Below are 15144 nucleotides of genomic sequence, written 5' to 3'. Positions count from 1 at the left end.
GTCGTAATAAATGTCTGGAGGGGATCTTTAAAGTAGGATTTTTCATGCAGGACCTTTACTTGTAATGGGGTATTTTTATATCGCTGTTCTGGTACTTTTACTTACGTTAAGGATCTGAATACTTCTTCCAGTACTGATTTAGATAACGGCAGATTTTATTATATTGTTTTACATGCACGTACCTTTATTTTGTAGCTACACTCAAACGTCCGGTCTCGTGCTGGGTTTCTCCGGTTGTCTTGACGACGCGCCCCTTAAATACTCCTCCCGCCCGTTTCCATTCCAGCAGAGGCGCCTCATCAGCAGCGCTCCTGTCCACCTGTCCTGTCCCTCCCTCCCTGCTTCACCGTCCTTTAACGCCTCTAAAGATTCACAAAAATGGCGAGCAGTTTCTCAAGAATTCTGTCCTCCAAACGGAACATCAGGATCCTGTCGTTGGTCGGAGGCTCGGTAACGGCTGGGTTTCTGCTCCACCGGGAACATGTCAACGCCGGAGCGCCTGTGCGCAGGATGTACCCCGCCAGGTAACCTCACCCCCCCGGCCCGTTCGACCGTTAGCTAAATGGCTAATAGAGACACACCTTACATCAGTATTTTCACCCATTTAAAAGGATTAAAATTTGATATTGTCATGTAATTGTCACGAAGTTGATAAAAATTCACTTCGTCGTGATCAAAAATTGGTGTAACGTTTGGCTTTATGTGCAATTTAATATTAATTTTTAAAAAAAAGGCAGGGTGCTGATGTAAAGTCACCCAAAAAAAGATGTTTAAAAAAAGGGCGTTCAACCTCTCCAGCAGCCTCATATAACCTTGATGTTAAAAGTAATGTTCAACCTATTAATCATTTTAAAAGCAAAATATCATTATCACAGAATTTTACACAGCAGCAATGTGTATATGAACATATAGTTGTCATATTTTGAGGGCTTGTGTCTATATTACATTTTTTCTCCGACAGAAAAACGTTAAATAGACGTTGAGCCTGAGATTAACCAACCATACGGTTAACAGCCCGTTACACATCCGTTATAACTCAACGTGACTTGTTCATTAATAGTGTAATTGTATAGAGGGAGTAACTGTGAAATATGTGTTTTTATTATTTAAAAAAATAAATCATATAATCATATAGCTAGAATACTGCACTAAACATACATGTTAACTTAATGCACCTTGTATGGAAATGGTTGGGTTTAACCTGGCTCATATGACATGGAGCTATGTTTGATGTGTAATATTCCTCTAAATTAAAACAGAGTAGTGTCTCCTGCACCTGAGCGCAGAGAGACGTGGTTCTGCGCCGCAGAGTGTGACAGGGATGAAGGCATGTATGCTGTGTGTATTGATAGATGGGAACGGCTGTGATCAGAAGACTGAGGAGGAGGGAGGCGTACGTGTCCCAGCGCACGCTGCTTGCATTACAAAGCAGTGTATACACACGGATTACTAAAACCTTATCTTCCATCAGATATAAAACCCTGCTCAGTGTGTTACAGCACCGGTCACATCAAAGGAGCAAGTACAGTTACAGTCTTTACACAAAAGTATTCAATAATTATTCATTACCCGTTTTTTACTGACTGACATTGGGCTCAGCCTTTCCTCTGTTTGCCCACGGTTTGTTTAAGGCTTGTCTTATTTCAGAAGTTGTGCTAAGGTCACCTCGGTTGTGATTTAGTGCCCCATGGCAACCAAACAACGTTGATGGCTTCTTATCAGGTCTTATTGACACAATTAACTGGCAACATCTGAAAGTGAAACATTATGCTCTGAATCCTGCCGGTCAGACACACCCAACTTTGTTATGAATTATTACAGCTACCATAGTGTAAGAGAGAATATAAGGTTACAAAGAATGAGATTATTAACTTTATGCTTGTGTTGGTGGAGAGAGAAAAGCCTGCAGCTGGGTTCATATAATCAAATGCAACTAACATTAGTGTTTTCTCGATTTATCATTTTGTCTTTTGTGAAAAAATCTTGTTATAATTTCACGGTGACATTTACAGATGTCTTATTTTGTCTAATCAACAGTCCAAAATCCAAAGATAATCCGTTTACTAGAGCTGCAAATATTAGTCGATTAATCAACTAGTTGATCAACCGAAAATTGATCGCCAACTATTTTGATAGTCGATTACTCGTTTTGAGTAATTTTTTAAGAAAAACTGTCTAAATTCTCTGACTACAGCTTCTCAAATGTGAATATTTTCTGGTTTATTTAGTCTTCTATGATAGTAAACTGAAGATCTTTGGATTATGGACTGTTGTTCGGTACTAAAGAAGACATTTGAGGACGTCGCTTTGGGAAACAGTGATCGACATTTTTTCAAATTTTCAGACATTTTATGGACCAAACAACTAATCGATTAATCAAGACAATAATTGACAGATTATCAATAATGAGAATCATTAGTTGCAGCCCCTCCATCATCATCATCATCATCATCAGCAAAGCTTCAAATCCTCACATTTGAGAAGCTGCAGCCAGCAAATGTTTGGCATTTTTGCTTAAAAGTGACAATTATTTTGTTAATAAAATAACAATTTTCTGTTGATCAACCAATTGATTAATCGACTATTTGTTGGGACTTTTCTATAATAATATTGTCTTGGCTGCATCAGCCTGCATGACAGTTGATGAGTGGTCACAGAGTTGATTAGAGCTGCAACGATTAGTTGATTAATCGATTAGTCAATTGACAGAAAATGAATTGCCAGCTATTTTGATAATCAAATAATCGTTTTGAGTCATTTTTCAAGAAAAAATGCCCACATTCCCTTGTTCCAGCTTCTTAAATTTGAATATTTTTTGGTTTCTTTAGTCCTCTATGATGATAAACTAAATCAAGACATTTTAGGTTGCATATTGGTCTTTGGGAAATGGTGATCGACATTTTTCACAATTTTCTGACGTTTTATTGACCAAAAGAATCGATTAATCAAAAAAAAATCAACAAATTAATTGGTGATTAAAATAATGGTTAGTTGCAGCAATAAGAGGATGTATCGACTCTGGATGAGTTGCTTTTGCTCAATAAACACAAATCTTTAGAGCTGCAACCCTTTGATTAAACAATTAGACGATAGAAAATTAATTAATCGTTTTAGTAAAAAATTTTAATGCTAAAATGCAAAAAAAAAAGATGGTTTCAGCTTCTCAAATTTGAGAATTGAATGCTTTTCTTCGTCATACATGACAGCTTACTGAATTATTTGGTCTGTTGGACATTTTAAGACGTCACCTTTAACTCTGGGACGACAAATCGATTAACGACTTACACCTAACCTGAGAAATGAATCACTAGATTAATCGATAATAATAAAAAAAAGAAGGATCATTAGATGCAGCCCTGCGGATTTCTGGAGTGCATCCAGTGTGATGATTCTGCTGAGTCAGACATCATGCAGAGCTGGACACTGTGTGGGTGAGCGACCACCTGTTTTCCTGGCTCTGTATTACACCGTATCAGTGGACGGTGTCACTAGCGCTGATGACCGAGCTCGTCCACCAACAACTGATGGAAGAAAAGAGAAGTGGTTAAATCCAAATGCAAATCAGTAAATGCAGAAGAGCAAGTAACCAAGTATGTCTGTCTGATGATTAAGGATGCAGCGATCTGACATTTGCTCTCCTGATACCGGTCAACTCAGGGAATCTCCCGACACCTTCGGCGCTCTCTTTTTCCCAAATTTAAAGTGTGTATCCCTCACTGCGTGGGACTTATTGGAATAATGTTTATGTAAGGTACCAGTCGGCAGCCACAGTGTCTGAATGAATGTAACTAGTGGAAACACTGAACTGAGGCAGTCAAAGCCTACAGAACAAGCAAAATGGAGTCTTGGCAGAGTCCATCTTTGATAAACATCTTTATATCCAATATTCACCCTCAACGCTCCGTTTAGCGCTTCAGGGAACCATCGTAAAATACAACACAGCTGCCAGTTACTGTATTATTCTAAATGTAGATTTATTAGCTTTCTTTATCTCTTGACAGACCACAGGAAACAGGGACCCAAAGCTACTTAGTCCAAGCTGCTACTGGAGCTTCAGTCTTTGTCAAGCCAAACCCAATTTCATTTCATCCTTGTCCTTAAGAGTATTATGTTTGGATTAAAGCCAGTCTTCCACAGAAGTTCCTTTCTGTTTCTTTATCAGCCTTAATAATTCATTTGAAAATAGAGGTGTATTAGTTTTTTTTTTTTTGTTAATTCAGCAGCATTATTTTACTAAAACGCCATACGTTTTAGAGCCTGTCTTCTCCATCAGCATTAAATTAATGGCATTTTCAACGTCTGATGAAGTTTTTAACATTGTCAGCCTGTTGGGAGTGAACAACAAGCAGCAGCTGTTCTGTCTGTTAACTCACTGCAGCGCTTTTCAAGGCAAAGCATTCAATCATCTTCAGCGTACGTGACTTCGAATTCTATTATTCACAGTGCCAATGTGATAGATAGCATCTTTGTGTCCTACACTGCCATCTAAACTAGTAGCCATATTTTGCAGCAGGAAAGGCGACAGGTTTAATCCGTAGTTACCTCTCTAACTTCCTGGTAGAAATGTCCTTGAGTGAGTCACCGTGGACCTGCTGCAAGGGCACAACTCCACGGTGAACCTGAGCTCACACTGCTCAAAAGATTTTTATTTTTTTCCCTCTCAAAGATCAATGCAGCTATATGTTATCTTGCATCCGTATTTGTGCAGTGCGGAGTACCCTGACCTGCGCAAACACAACAACTGCATGGCCAGCAACCTGACGCCCGCCATCTACGCCAAGCTGTGTGATAAGTCCACTCCCAACGGATACACGCTGGACCAGGCCATCCAGACGGGCGTGGACAACCCCGGGCACCCATTCATCAAGACTGTCGGCATGGTGGCAGGAGACGAGGAGTCTTACGAGGTCAGACATCATTGCACAAAAAGTAGCAGAAGTCTGTGTACAGAAGTCATGGCTGTCCATGACAAGATAGCATGATGAAACGACGATGATGATGAATTACTGCAAAGTTGAAATTAATATTGGTACAAGAAATTGCAAGTGGAGTTCACAAGTCAACTTCCTCTTACTGTCAAAACAGCCAGGGTGTCATTTCAACACATTTCTCCTTCTAAGACTGAATCATCATAAATTATTGTGAAATTGCAGATTTTTTATCTGACTACAACTGAAAAGAATACAGTCCCTCATCCTCCCTGCCCTGTTTCAGAGGAAGGAGTGTTACATCACCAAAGAGGGCCAGTTTTCAGCTAGGACACCTCTTATGGGATGTCTCAGTATCTATCTATATTTCTAGTTTAATTGCCTGCTTCGTTTAGAGGCCACAAATATACCTGGGGCTTCTACAGTAGCTGATATATTTCATAATTTGACATGAAAAACTCTGGGTGACCAGTTTATCATACAGTATCTCTAACATGTAATGTAATGTAGGAGTCATTGCTACTCCCTGCTGTTCTCGTGCACATGTTTCTTTTGATTTTCGTCATATGGGTGTGGCTCTACTGCTGAGGACTGCTGACCGTAAAAAAGATATGTGATAATCCAACCAGTAAATCTACGGATTTATAATAACACACTCCCCGTCCGCCCTAAAGAATATTATGCAGAGACTCGAATTTTTCCCATTACTTGTAGGTTTTAGGTGTTAAATCATTTCACAAGGGTTATTATTATTTTTTGCTTTCTTGCTGAATTTCAGTAGTATTCAGGCATGTATATGGAATCTACAAAATATAATTTACTCTTACCAAGGTATATATTATTAGCTATTAATAGCTTCTTAATAAGCCATTAAAGAGCAGTGTAATTAGATTTTAATTTAGTCATAGTGCCAGTACCTTTTTAGCTCACCCTGACCCCTGATGCCTGATGAAAAGAGAATGACTCTGTCAGAGATAGAGTCAATACTGTCTGCAGTTTGGGGCTTTTAACAGTAGTCTGGTAGAGTCTGGCAGTCGGGACACACCCTCTGCCTGTTGTGGATAATGTCAGATGTCAAATATTTCGTCCAGGTTGCAGCACACAAATCAATGCCTAAAAAGACTTGTTCAATATTTAAAATTCATAAATTCTGTGTCTGTCTCAGGTATTTGCAGACCTGCTTGACCCTATCATCAGAGAGAGGCACAACGGCTACGACCCCCGCGCCATGAAGCACCCCACCGACCTCGACTCCAGCAAGGTGCGACTCACACTTTGACCACAACACAGATCTTCCTCTTGATCAACTCTGCAAATGTATTGCTGAAATATTTCCCCGCCTGCCTTTATTTCAGGTCCATTCAGGCAACTTCGATGAGCGTTACGTGCTGTCGTCCAGGGTGAGGACGGGCCGCAGCATCCGGGGGCTGAGCCTGCCCCCCGCCTGCACCCGGGCGGAGCGCAGAGAGGTAGAGAAGGTGGTGGTTGACGCCCTCGCCGGCCTGAAGGGTGATCTGACCGGGAAGTACTACAGTCTTACCCAGATGACAGACAAGGAGCAGCAACAGCTCATTGATGTGAGTCATACAGGAACGCTGCTGTATTCATATACACATCAAATACAATTCATATACAGACAACCTCAATCTAAATCATTATAGAGCTGCAACGATTAGTTGATTAATTGAGAAGTCAATTAGTTGATTGACAGAAAATTAATCTGCAATAATTTTGATAATTGAATAATAGTTTTAGTCCTTTTCTTTAAGCAAAACTGTCAAAGATTTGTTGGTTTCAGCTTCTCAAATGTGAGGATTTGAAGCTTTTCTTTGTCATACATGATGACGATGATGATTGATGATGATGACGATGATGATGTAAAATTAATATCCTGGACTTTATTAGACAAAACTTTTATTAGATATTTGAAGATGTCACCATGAAATTATAATATAACAAATTAAAACATTTTTTTAATGATTTTTCTGACATTTTATAGACATAGTGATTAATCAACAATGAAAACAATCGTTAGTTGCAGCTGTAAATCATTGTATCTATAATATCTAAGATGGTAATGGTATTTTTATCTAGGATGATCTAGAGTTTGCCTTTTGTTGGCTGGACCGGCCACAGACCAGCTCTTTAACCACAGTCGTCCGTGATTGAGTTCAAATCAAACATCCCAAAATATGAGTGGAATGAATTGTTCTTACAATACATTTATACTCTTTTTTTGACTCAAACGTTGCTTAACCCTGTCATGTGATACGCTGCTTCAGTACACTTTACCAGCAAATATTACTGGGACCACTACAGAAAACTGCAGATGAACATTTAATATCCAGGACTTCACATTACAAACACTACAACTGACTATCCCTGTAACACATCGGCCACAATTTCACACATTGACCATACGCGGTCCAGCCATATACGAGGTTTTGACCAAGTCTTGTTTTTATAGAAACCTGAATCTCTTCACATGAGTTAAATCACATTCAGAACTTCAGTTGTGGAAACAAAGCACCAGAACAGCTTATTATTGCATGCCACCGTATTATGTTTCATAACAGTCGTCTAATTTGCACATACCAATCTTATGATGAGGTATTTTACCCAAATTAAAATACACACAGCAACAATCTGCTGAGTGATAACAATGTCCAGTGTATGGATTTGATTATGATTTACTTACTGTACATACAAATCATAATTCATCTGTGGATGTGGTTACAATTTGAAGAAAAAAAAGTCTTAGAAGAGGAAAAAAATACAGAGCAGACTTCTGACATGAAATCAGATATGGGTGTGGGCCGTGCCTGCAGTGGCATTTTTCTCCAACCCACAATGAAAGATTATTGAGAGATTATTGAATTCCAAAGTCTCACACCCCCATTTTCAATCTTCCTGTGACAATACTGTACAATCTAAGTTTTGACTATTCCAGTTATAGCTACTGTTGACACTTTGAGCGTTTGTTCTCTGTGTTTACAACAGGACCACTTCCTGTTTGACAAGCCGGTGTCACCCCTCCTGACATGTGCAGGTATGGCTCGTGACTGGCCAGATGCCCGTGGTATTTGGTAAGTGGAAAAACCCTGTTGATACATGTTTCTGGCTGGTTGGTCAAACTTTTGAATTCAAGGCAAGACAAGGCACTGAAACACTGTTTGAATACAGTATTACATTTCATTACAAGCTTAAGGCATACAGCAACAAGCCATCTGCATGGAAACAAATAAGAAATAAAATACAAGAAGACTGTGATGGATGACAAGTCATCAGGCAGTTTACTCCAGACAGCAGGAACACAGAACCTGAAAGCAACCCTGACTAGATATGAATCAGGTGGATATGGATCATGACCTGAGAGATCTGATTGGATTGAAGCCAGTAAGCAGATCAAAAATATACTGAGCGAGTTTATTCCGTATTACACTGGGAGCCAACACATTTATAGTTATTAAGTACAGGAACAATATGTTACACTTTGCATATATGCTTAAGGACTGTTGAAGGGATTTAATAGGTGAGAAGTTAGACTGTAGTCTTGACAGTTCACTGATGAAGGAGAGGACCGACCAGATATATTCTTGTAAGAAAATGTAGAATAGTTTGGAATATAATGACAATGTGTTTTTATATATTTCAAAGTCAAGTTTCACCTTTTCTCTAAGGTGCTTTTGATGATTGACATGATGGTTGAGTTTTGACAGTGTGACATGGTTAATAATGTGAAACAGGTTATTTTTTGCCCATTTTTATCTGGATTCTTGGGCAGTCGTTACTTGTCGTTTGGAGTTTTTCTGGCATTTTGACAAACAAACATTCAGTTGGTGCCACGACGACTTTTACGAACCATCTCCATGTTGACAGCATGTCATACAAAAAGCATATATCTGTAATCTTCCCTCAATTGTTTAATTTTGACGCTACATGATTACACATATTTAATAATTCAGCAAATAACATGTGAAATGTTGTATTGATAAGTTTTTCTGCCCCCTCATCATTAATTTTATGGGTGCTTTATGAACTTCCCCATTCACTTCTACCTTGGCACGGTTGCAGCAGTAATGTAATTTCCCCTTTGCTGAGCTGCTGTGGAGGTGTATTAGCAATGCAGACAATGCCCCTTCAGCATTGAGTTTCAGCATGTACCCAGGAATAACCCCATGCCAGCCAGCCAAAATCAATCACCAGCCCTCCCTCCTCTCTCCTTCTGCCAGCCGTATCAGCCAACCTCTCCTCCCCTTAATAATTCACCTTCATTTGATCCCTCCATCATCTCGTCTTTCAGGTCCACTGGCAGCTTTCTCTCTCTCTCTCTGGTTTTGCCAACCCCATCCTCTTTCCTTTAATTTTTATCACCGCCCATATTTTTTGGCTCTACTTTGTCTCCCTCTTGGTAATCACTCCCTCCTCCACCCTTCTAATACTCCTCTCTTGTTTCACTCCTCTCTCACTTTCTTTTTCTTCTTCTGTGGTTAAAGTATCCTGTATTTTCCTTCTTACTCACCTCTCTCTACCCCTCCCCGCTCTTCTCATCTCTGTCAGCTCAGTCCAATATCTTTTTCCAACCCGCTGTCTCCAAAGCCTATCCATTACCTCATTAAATATAACAATTTTAAGGGGGTCAGTAAGGACAAAAAGGCTTCTGTAGTGGCTGACTGTGGCTATATGCACTTCAAACTTCACATCCTCTATAAACATTTTGCCCTGAGTTTGGCACTAGGAGAGGTCGTCAAAATCCAATGGATGCATCCTCTGGGGAGCACAAATTAATTCAGCAAATGTCAGATTTTGGAGTACTGTATGTTATTTACAACTCAAGATTTTGGCCCAAGTGTAGCGCTTTAGGAAAGGTCCAAATCTTTTTGATTCATATTCAACGTTCCATGAATCTGTGCATTTCCTTTGCAGTATCTTGTCACAAAGTGTTGGACAAGTGGAAATTTTGATGTGATAAAGTAGATAAAAAGGCAGATGAATGTCAATCAACGGAGGACTGACAGACAGATAAAGGGACAGACCGCCATCACTATCTCTAGAGCCTGTCACTCACATACTGACTCATTTCAAGTATTTTATTTTAAGAATAGAAAGGTGCTTCTTTCCTGCACATTTCCAAAAATTCTAAGAACTGCAAGCTTGTTTTCTCCGTTGCTGACAAACTGATCTCCGTGACTTTGTGTTTTATATTTTATGAGGCACTTACTTTGTTTAAAGTACATCGTAAATCAATACTATGCTACAGGGCCACGTAAGCACAGTGCAGCCTTGTACACTAACTGCTACTGTAGACAAACACAACAGTCAATGACCTGCAGCAGACACAAGCATTATCCTCAGTGACTGATGGCTAATGGCTTCTTCTCTACTCACCAATATCATATGGCTCTCTTAATAGAAAAAACCCATCACCAATCCCCTTATTAACTTAGCCTACACATTTTACCCCTGTATGCTTCCATAAATGCCACTTCAATATTGATTCAGACTGAAAAAAAAACATTGATGTGTATACAGTAAGACTACTGTATGACCATATTTGGAAGTATGAACAAATGATTGTGAAGCTTAAACATTGAAAAAACTTGTACTGTGTAGCTGCCCAGTGCTCCTTGATAGCTTTGATGGGTCAAATGTTTAGGACGTATAACCCTAACCCACAAGGATCAATACAGTATAACTCAACATACCTTTCTTTCCCTTGTGCAGGCATAACAACGAGAAGACATTCTTGATCTGGATCAACGAGGAGGATCACACCAGGGTCATCTCCATGGAGAAGGGAGGCAACATGAAGAGAGTCTTTGAGAGGTTCTGCAGAGGCCTCAAGGAGGTAAGGCTGTGTTTGTAGACTCGTGTGCACATACATGGATTGTTTAAGATTTTTCGAGAGGCTGAGGAAACAGAATTGACGAGGAGGTGGGGTGGGATCCAGAAAGAGAAGAGTGAACTTTTATTTGGTTCAGGATGTTTCACTCTGCTCTGTGTGTGTGCACTGTTTATCCAATGCATCTCAGGATGTGACACACAAACCCGGAGCACGAGGAGTTACAACCGACCGGTTTGATGTGCAGCCTGGTGTCGGCTGTGTATGATTTAGTAAAGGTAAATAGTGGATAATAATGGGCTGTTGTAGACTTTGGCCCAGAACTTTTTTAGCCTGCAGCTGTAGCAGACAGGTCTGTCTTGCTGCCTTCAGATAGCTTTATAGATTTAATCATCCTAATGGGATGGCTCAAACAGAGTCTAAAAGCATGTAATGCATGCTTGCAAAAGCAAAAAAAAACTGCTTGCAATGGTCTTTGCCTCGCCAGACAGATGGACAAAAACACACTGTCCAAATATATCCATGCAAATATAAATTATTTATCCAAGCCGTCCAAGTTCCCCATTTGAGGAAGTGCAAAGGACAAGCAGAGCAACATATAATGCTCCACTGTTGCACACTGAGGACGTGACAACTCTGAACAACACACCTTAGTGCCTCTGCTACATTACAGTTAACTTTAAGCCAGTCCACTCACACCAACAATTCTATAAGCCAACAAACTCTCTACTCTTTACTTGTTAGCTCTGGAAAAACAACAGCTGGCAACAATTTGCTATGTCTGAGCGGTATGTACACATCCAGCGAAAGTGCCAAGTTTGTACAAATAAAACACACACTCATCGTGATTCCTTCTCTCTTAAGGTGGAGCGTCTGATCCAGGAGAGAGGATGGGAGTTCATGTGGAACGAGAGGCTCGGTTACATCCTCACCTGCCCCTCCAACCTGGGCACAGGGCTCAGGGCCGGGGTCCACGTCAAACTGCCCCTGCTGAGCAAGGTAACAGAATAGTTGTAATAAAATGAGGATAATTCAATATTCATTCTTTATTATAAGTATTTATAAGTGGTGGTGGGGGTTATTTGTGTTGCTACAGAGTGACTGCATGTCCTGAAAAAGCATCAAACTGGCCCATTTTCTCCAAATGATGATATTTTCTGAATGTTTAATGATCATGTTCACCGGAAGAAAAAAATGTTTCTTAAATGTCAGTGGTAAAATTGGTTGTGAATATTAAAAAGCGCACGTCGAATAATATAGCGATTGAAGTACGTCTCCCACGCCCTCCCAGGATTCACGTTTCAGTAAGATCCTGGACAACCTGCGCCTGCAGAAGAGAGGTACAGGAGGCGTGGACACCGCCGCCGTGGGCGGTGTGTTCGACATCTCCAACCTGGACCGCCTGGGACAGTCTGAGGTAGGAAAACCTGAGTAGAGAAGCATAGAAATTTAGACTGAATGAAGATAAAAGGGTGTAAGTGACCTGCCAAAATGCTCCCCTGGAGTTGTTTTTTAGCCAATAGTACAAGGACAATGTGTGGAATTATCAGTGAAAAGCAGGGCGTTGTGGGAACATTGCAAACTTGCCCAGCAAATCCTCCCTGAGTAAATAAAGCTTCAATAGATGATTAATTGAATCAGGCTACTTTGGAGGCATTAGTAAGGCATCAGGAACTAAATTAACAAGTGCCAACTTGTATGTTTTATGTCATTAAGTCCTTTCTTTTTTTTTTTTTTTTTTTTGAGAACAAAACTGTAAGATGGTTGTATTTTCCCAACCAAACAGAGGTAAAGCTCACAGTTGCACGAGGAGAAGAGAGGAGAGAGGAGCGTCCTTGTAATCTGTCCTTGTCGTGTTCTTGGTCATGCTGTCATGCCTGTGTAACACAACGCAGCTGTTCTCTATTGTTGTGAGTGTGTGTGTGTGATCATATATTTTACTCTGATTACATGGAGAGCAGCTCTTCACTCTTTCCTGTCGATACGGAGCGGACCGAGAATAACTCATCTAGTTTTTTTTCACCGTTACGTAACACAGAATGCTCATTGTTTCTGTGCAGCCAAAATAAATCCTGAACTTTGACATTGAGATTGAGTTTAGGTGTTGGAAGAAGGCAAGCGGAACATTGCGGTAGTCTGACTCCTACATCCCTTCTTGTTTTAAGTTTGTTTTTTTGCTTTTTTAAGTGTGTGGGCCGCTCTGTGGTGTTTGGTCGTCCATCATCCAGACTGATGAGCACTCAGGAGAGAAGCACTCTGAGGGTGGAGTGGAGTAGTTAAGAGATGGAGGGATGTTGGGAGTAGGAGCTGCTGGAGCAAAGTTCAGGAGGACAATAATAAATGTTGCTCCTCTTTTGGACAACAACAGCAGATACACTATCCTGTATGTGCAAAACACAAAATGCAACTAAAGGAAGGAGTTTATAAGTCTTTCATGATGGTTTAACTCAGCATTCACCTTACTTTAAATACATTTTGATATCAAAAGCAAAACGTGTCCTATCTTAGGTCATGTGTTTCTAAGATATTGCATATTGTTAACTGATCTGAGCTGGTTATCGATGTGTTTGTGCTTCTGAGTGTTTGTTTTCTGATCTCCTTTTGCATCACACACATTAGCCTGAAACTGAATCCCTGTTGCAGAATCTGAACAGCTTCTATGGATATAAATGTCTTTATATATCAGGATGTGACAGAATTGTTAGTGAAAGACCTGAGATTATATGCTTCTTCTTCTGTGAAAATGTGCTCTGCTTGAGCCTTATATGTAGAAACTGTGCAACTATAGTTCATAAAGCTTACAGTTAACTCACACAGATGTTGTAACAACGGATGTGTTTTGGAGATGTTATTTTTGACTAAAGTTTAAAGAAGCTTTTTAAAACAGCCTCTACTTGATGCTGGCTCACAGCTTTGGCAGAATGCTTGTGTTTATATTTGGCCGTCTCTGCAGCATCCATAGTTTGGTAGCTCAGGGTTTGTAAATGTCAAGGAGGCAGACAGCTCTTTGTCTGCAGTTCCCAACAGTTGCAGTATTTGGAGAATGTGCCGCTACCTAAACTGTTCAAGAGGGCTGATTGTATTAAGAATAATATGATGAATGAAATATTCAAGTACTGTTTATGTTCTGCTGATGACTTGCAAGTTAAAATCTGTTCCATCCCTCCCTCAGGTCCACTTGGTGCAGACAGTGATTGATGGCGTCAACTACCTAATCGAGTGTGAGAAGAGGCTGGAGAAAGGCCAGGACATCAAGGTGCCTGCACCCTTAAAGCAGTTCAAGTAGACACTGATCCCTGACCTCATCACACAACCCCCCCCCCCCCTGGGCACACGCACACATGCACAAACATCCCCACTCTGTGCCCATAAATATGACAAATATCTCTGTCATTGCCTCATTTTATTACTACCACTTATCTACTCATCCCTTCCCGTCCCACAATAAGCCTCTCTATAATATAATCTACATATATTATACGCAGCTATCTGGCTAAACCCAGTCAGAGTCCCAGAATACTGCTTTGGGCTTCAGTGTTTTTCAGATGCATTTCAAGGGTTTTTATCTTAAAATGGAAATTTTAAACTCAGCTCCAAAACGACAGCAAACATTATTGAAAGATGCACAAACTGTAGGCTTTCATAGTGGAGCAAAGATGGCCGCCATTTTGCCCTTTGCTGCATGGCCAAACAGTATCTACGGCTCTGCTCCCAAGGCACTATTCAGCCCAAACCCTGCCGCATGTCCTATACTCAGCCTGTCTCTTCCCCTCATTCCGGTGTGTTGATTGGTCATATTATCTGGTGCTTGTATAGTCCATCCATTTGTGCTTTACTCACCATCGTGGATTGTGTGTACATAGTTTCTTTTCATCATTTTGAGTGGATTTGAATGTGAACTAACTGCAGAAGACTGAAGAGACTCCAGAGGATTTGTATGTTTGATGTTTGACACTGGCCGGGCTGGGTTCTGTACTGTAAGCTCCTGAAGCAATATCATTCCAGCTCATCTGAATGTCATACTGTAATGTCTTTTATTAAAGAAATCATCTATTTAACAGTACCTCTTCCTCCTCTCTCTGCCTCTCATTTGTCGATGGAGTGTTTCCACATGAGCTGGACTTAAAGATCTTAAAGGATTAGTCCTTTTAGTGCCGAAGTCCATACTTTTGTCTGGGCCGGCCAGCTCTATGACTACTGTTGTCCGTGAGTGAGTGATGAAGTTACACCATTGGTCGGCCAGCGGCGGAGTATTGGAGTTTCCCTATTGGCAGTTGCTCTTTCAAAATGAATCAGCGCAAGATGATGGAAGTGGAGGACAACAGCGTGACGCGGAGCGAGAATTCAGTTAAACTCCTGTTTAAACAGACGCGT

At 40.5% G+C, this 15144-nt stretch overlaps 1 protein-coding gene across 1 annotated transcript; it reads left to right on the top strand.

Moving 5' to 3' along the window:
- The first annotated feature begins 271 nt into the window (after positions 1–271).
- ckmt1 (creatine kinase, mitochondrial 1) lies at positions 272–14833 on the top strand. The gene is made up of 9 exons (XM_067590478.1): positions 272–524; positions 4709–4907; positions 6094–6189; positions 6284–6505; positions 7929–8014; positions 10653–10776; positions 11635–11769; positions 12062–12187; positions 13943–14833. Exons 1-9 carry the CDS (start codon positions 379–381, stop codon positions 14054–14056), a joined length of 1248 nt encoding a protein of 415 aa, XP_067446579.1. The 5' UTR covers positions 272–378; the 3' UTR covers positions 14057–14833.
- The last annotated feature ends 311 nt before the right edge of the window (positions 14834–15144 follow it).

This window comes from Thunnus thynnus, chromosome 5 (assembly GCF_963924715.1).
Source record: "Thunnus thynnus chromosome 5, fThuThy2.1, whole genome shotgun sequence".
Lineage (NCBI taxonomy): Eukaryota > Metazoa > Chordata > Actinopteri > Scombriformes > Scombridae > Thunnus > Thunnus thynnus.
Note: the sequence above shows the minus strand (reverse complement) of the source record. Positions and strands in the feature narration are given on the sequence as shown.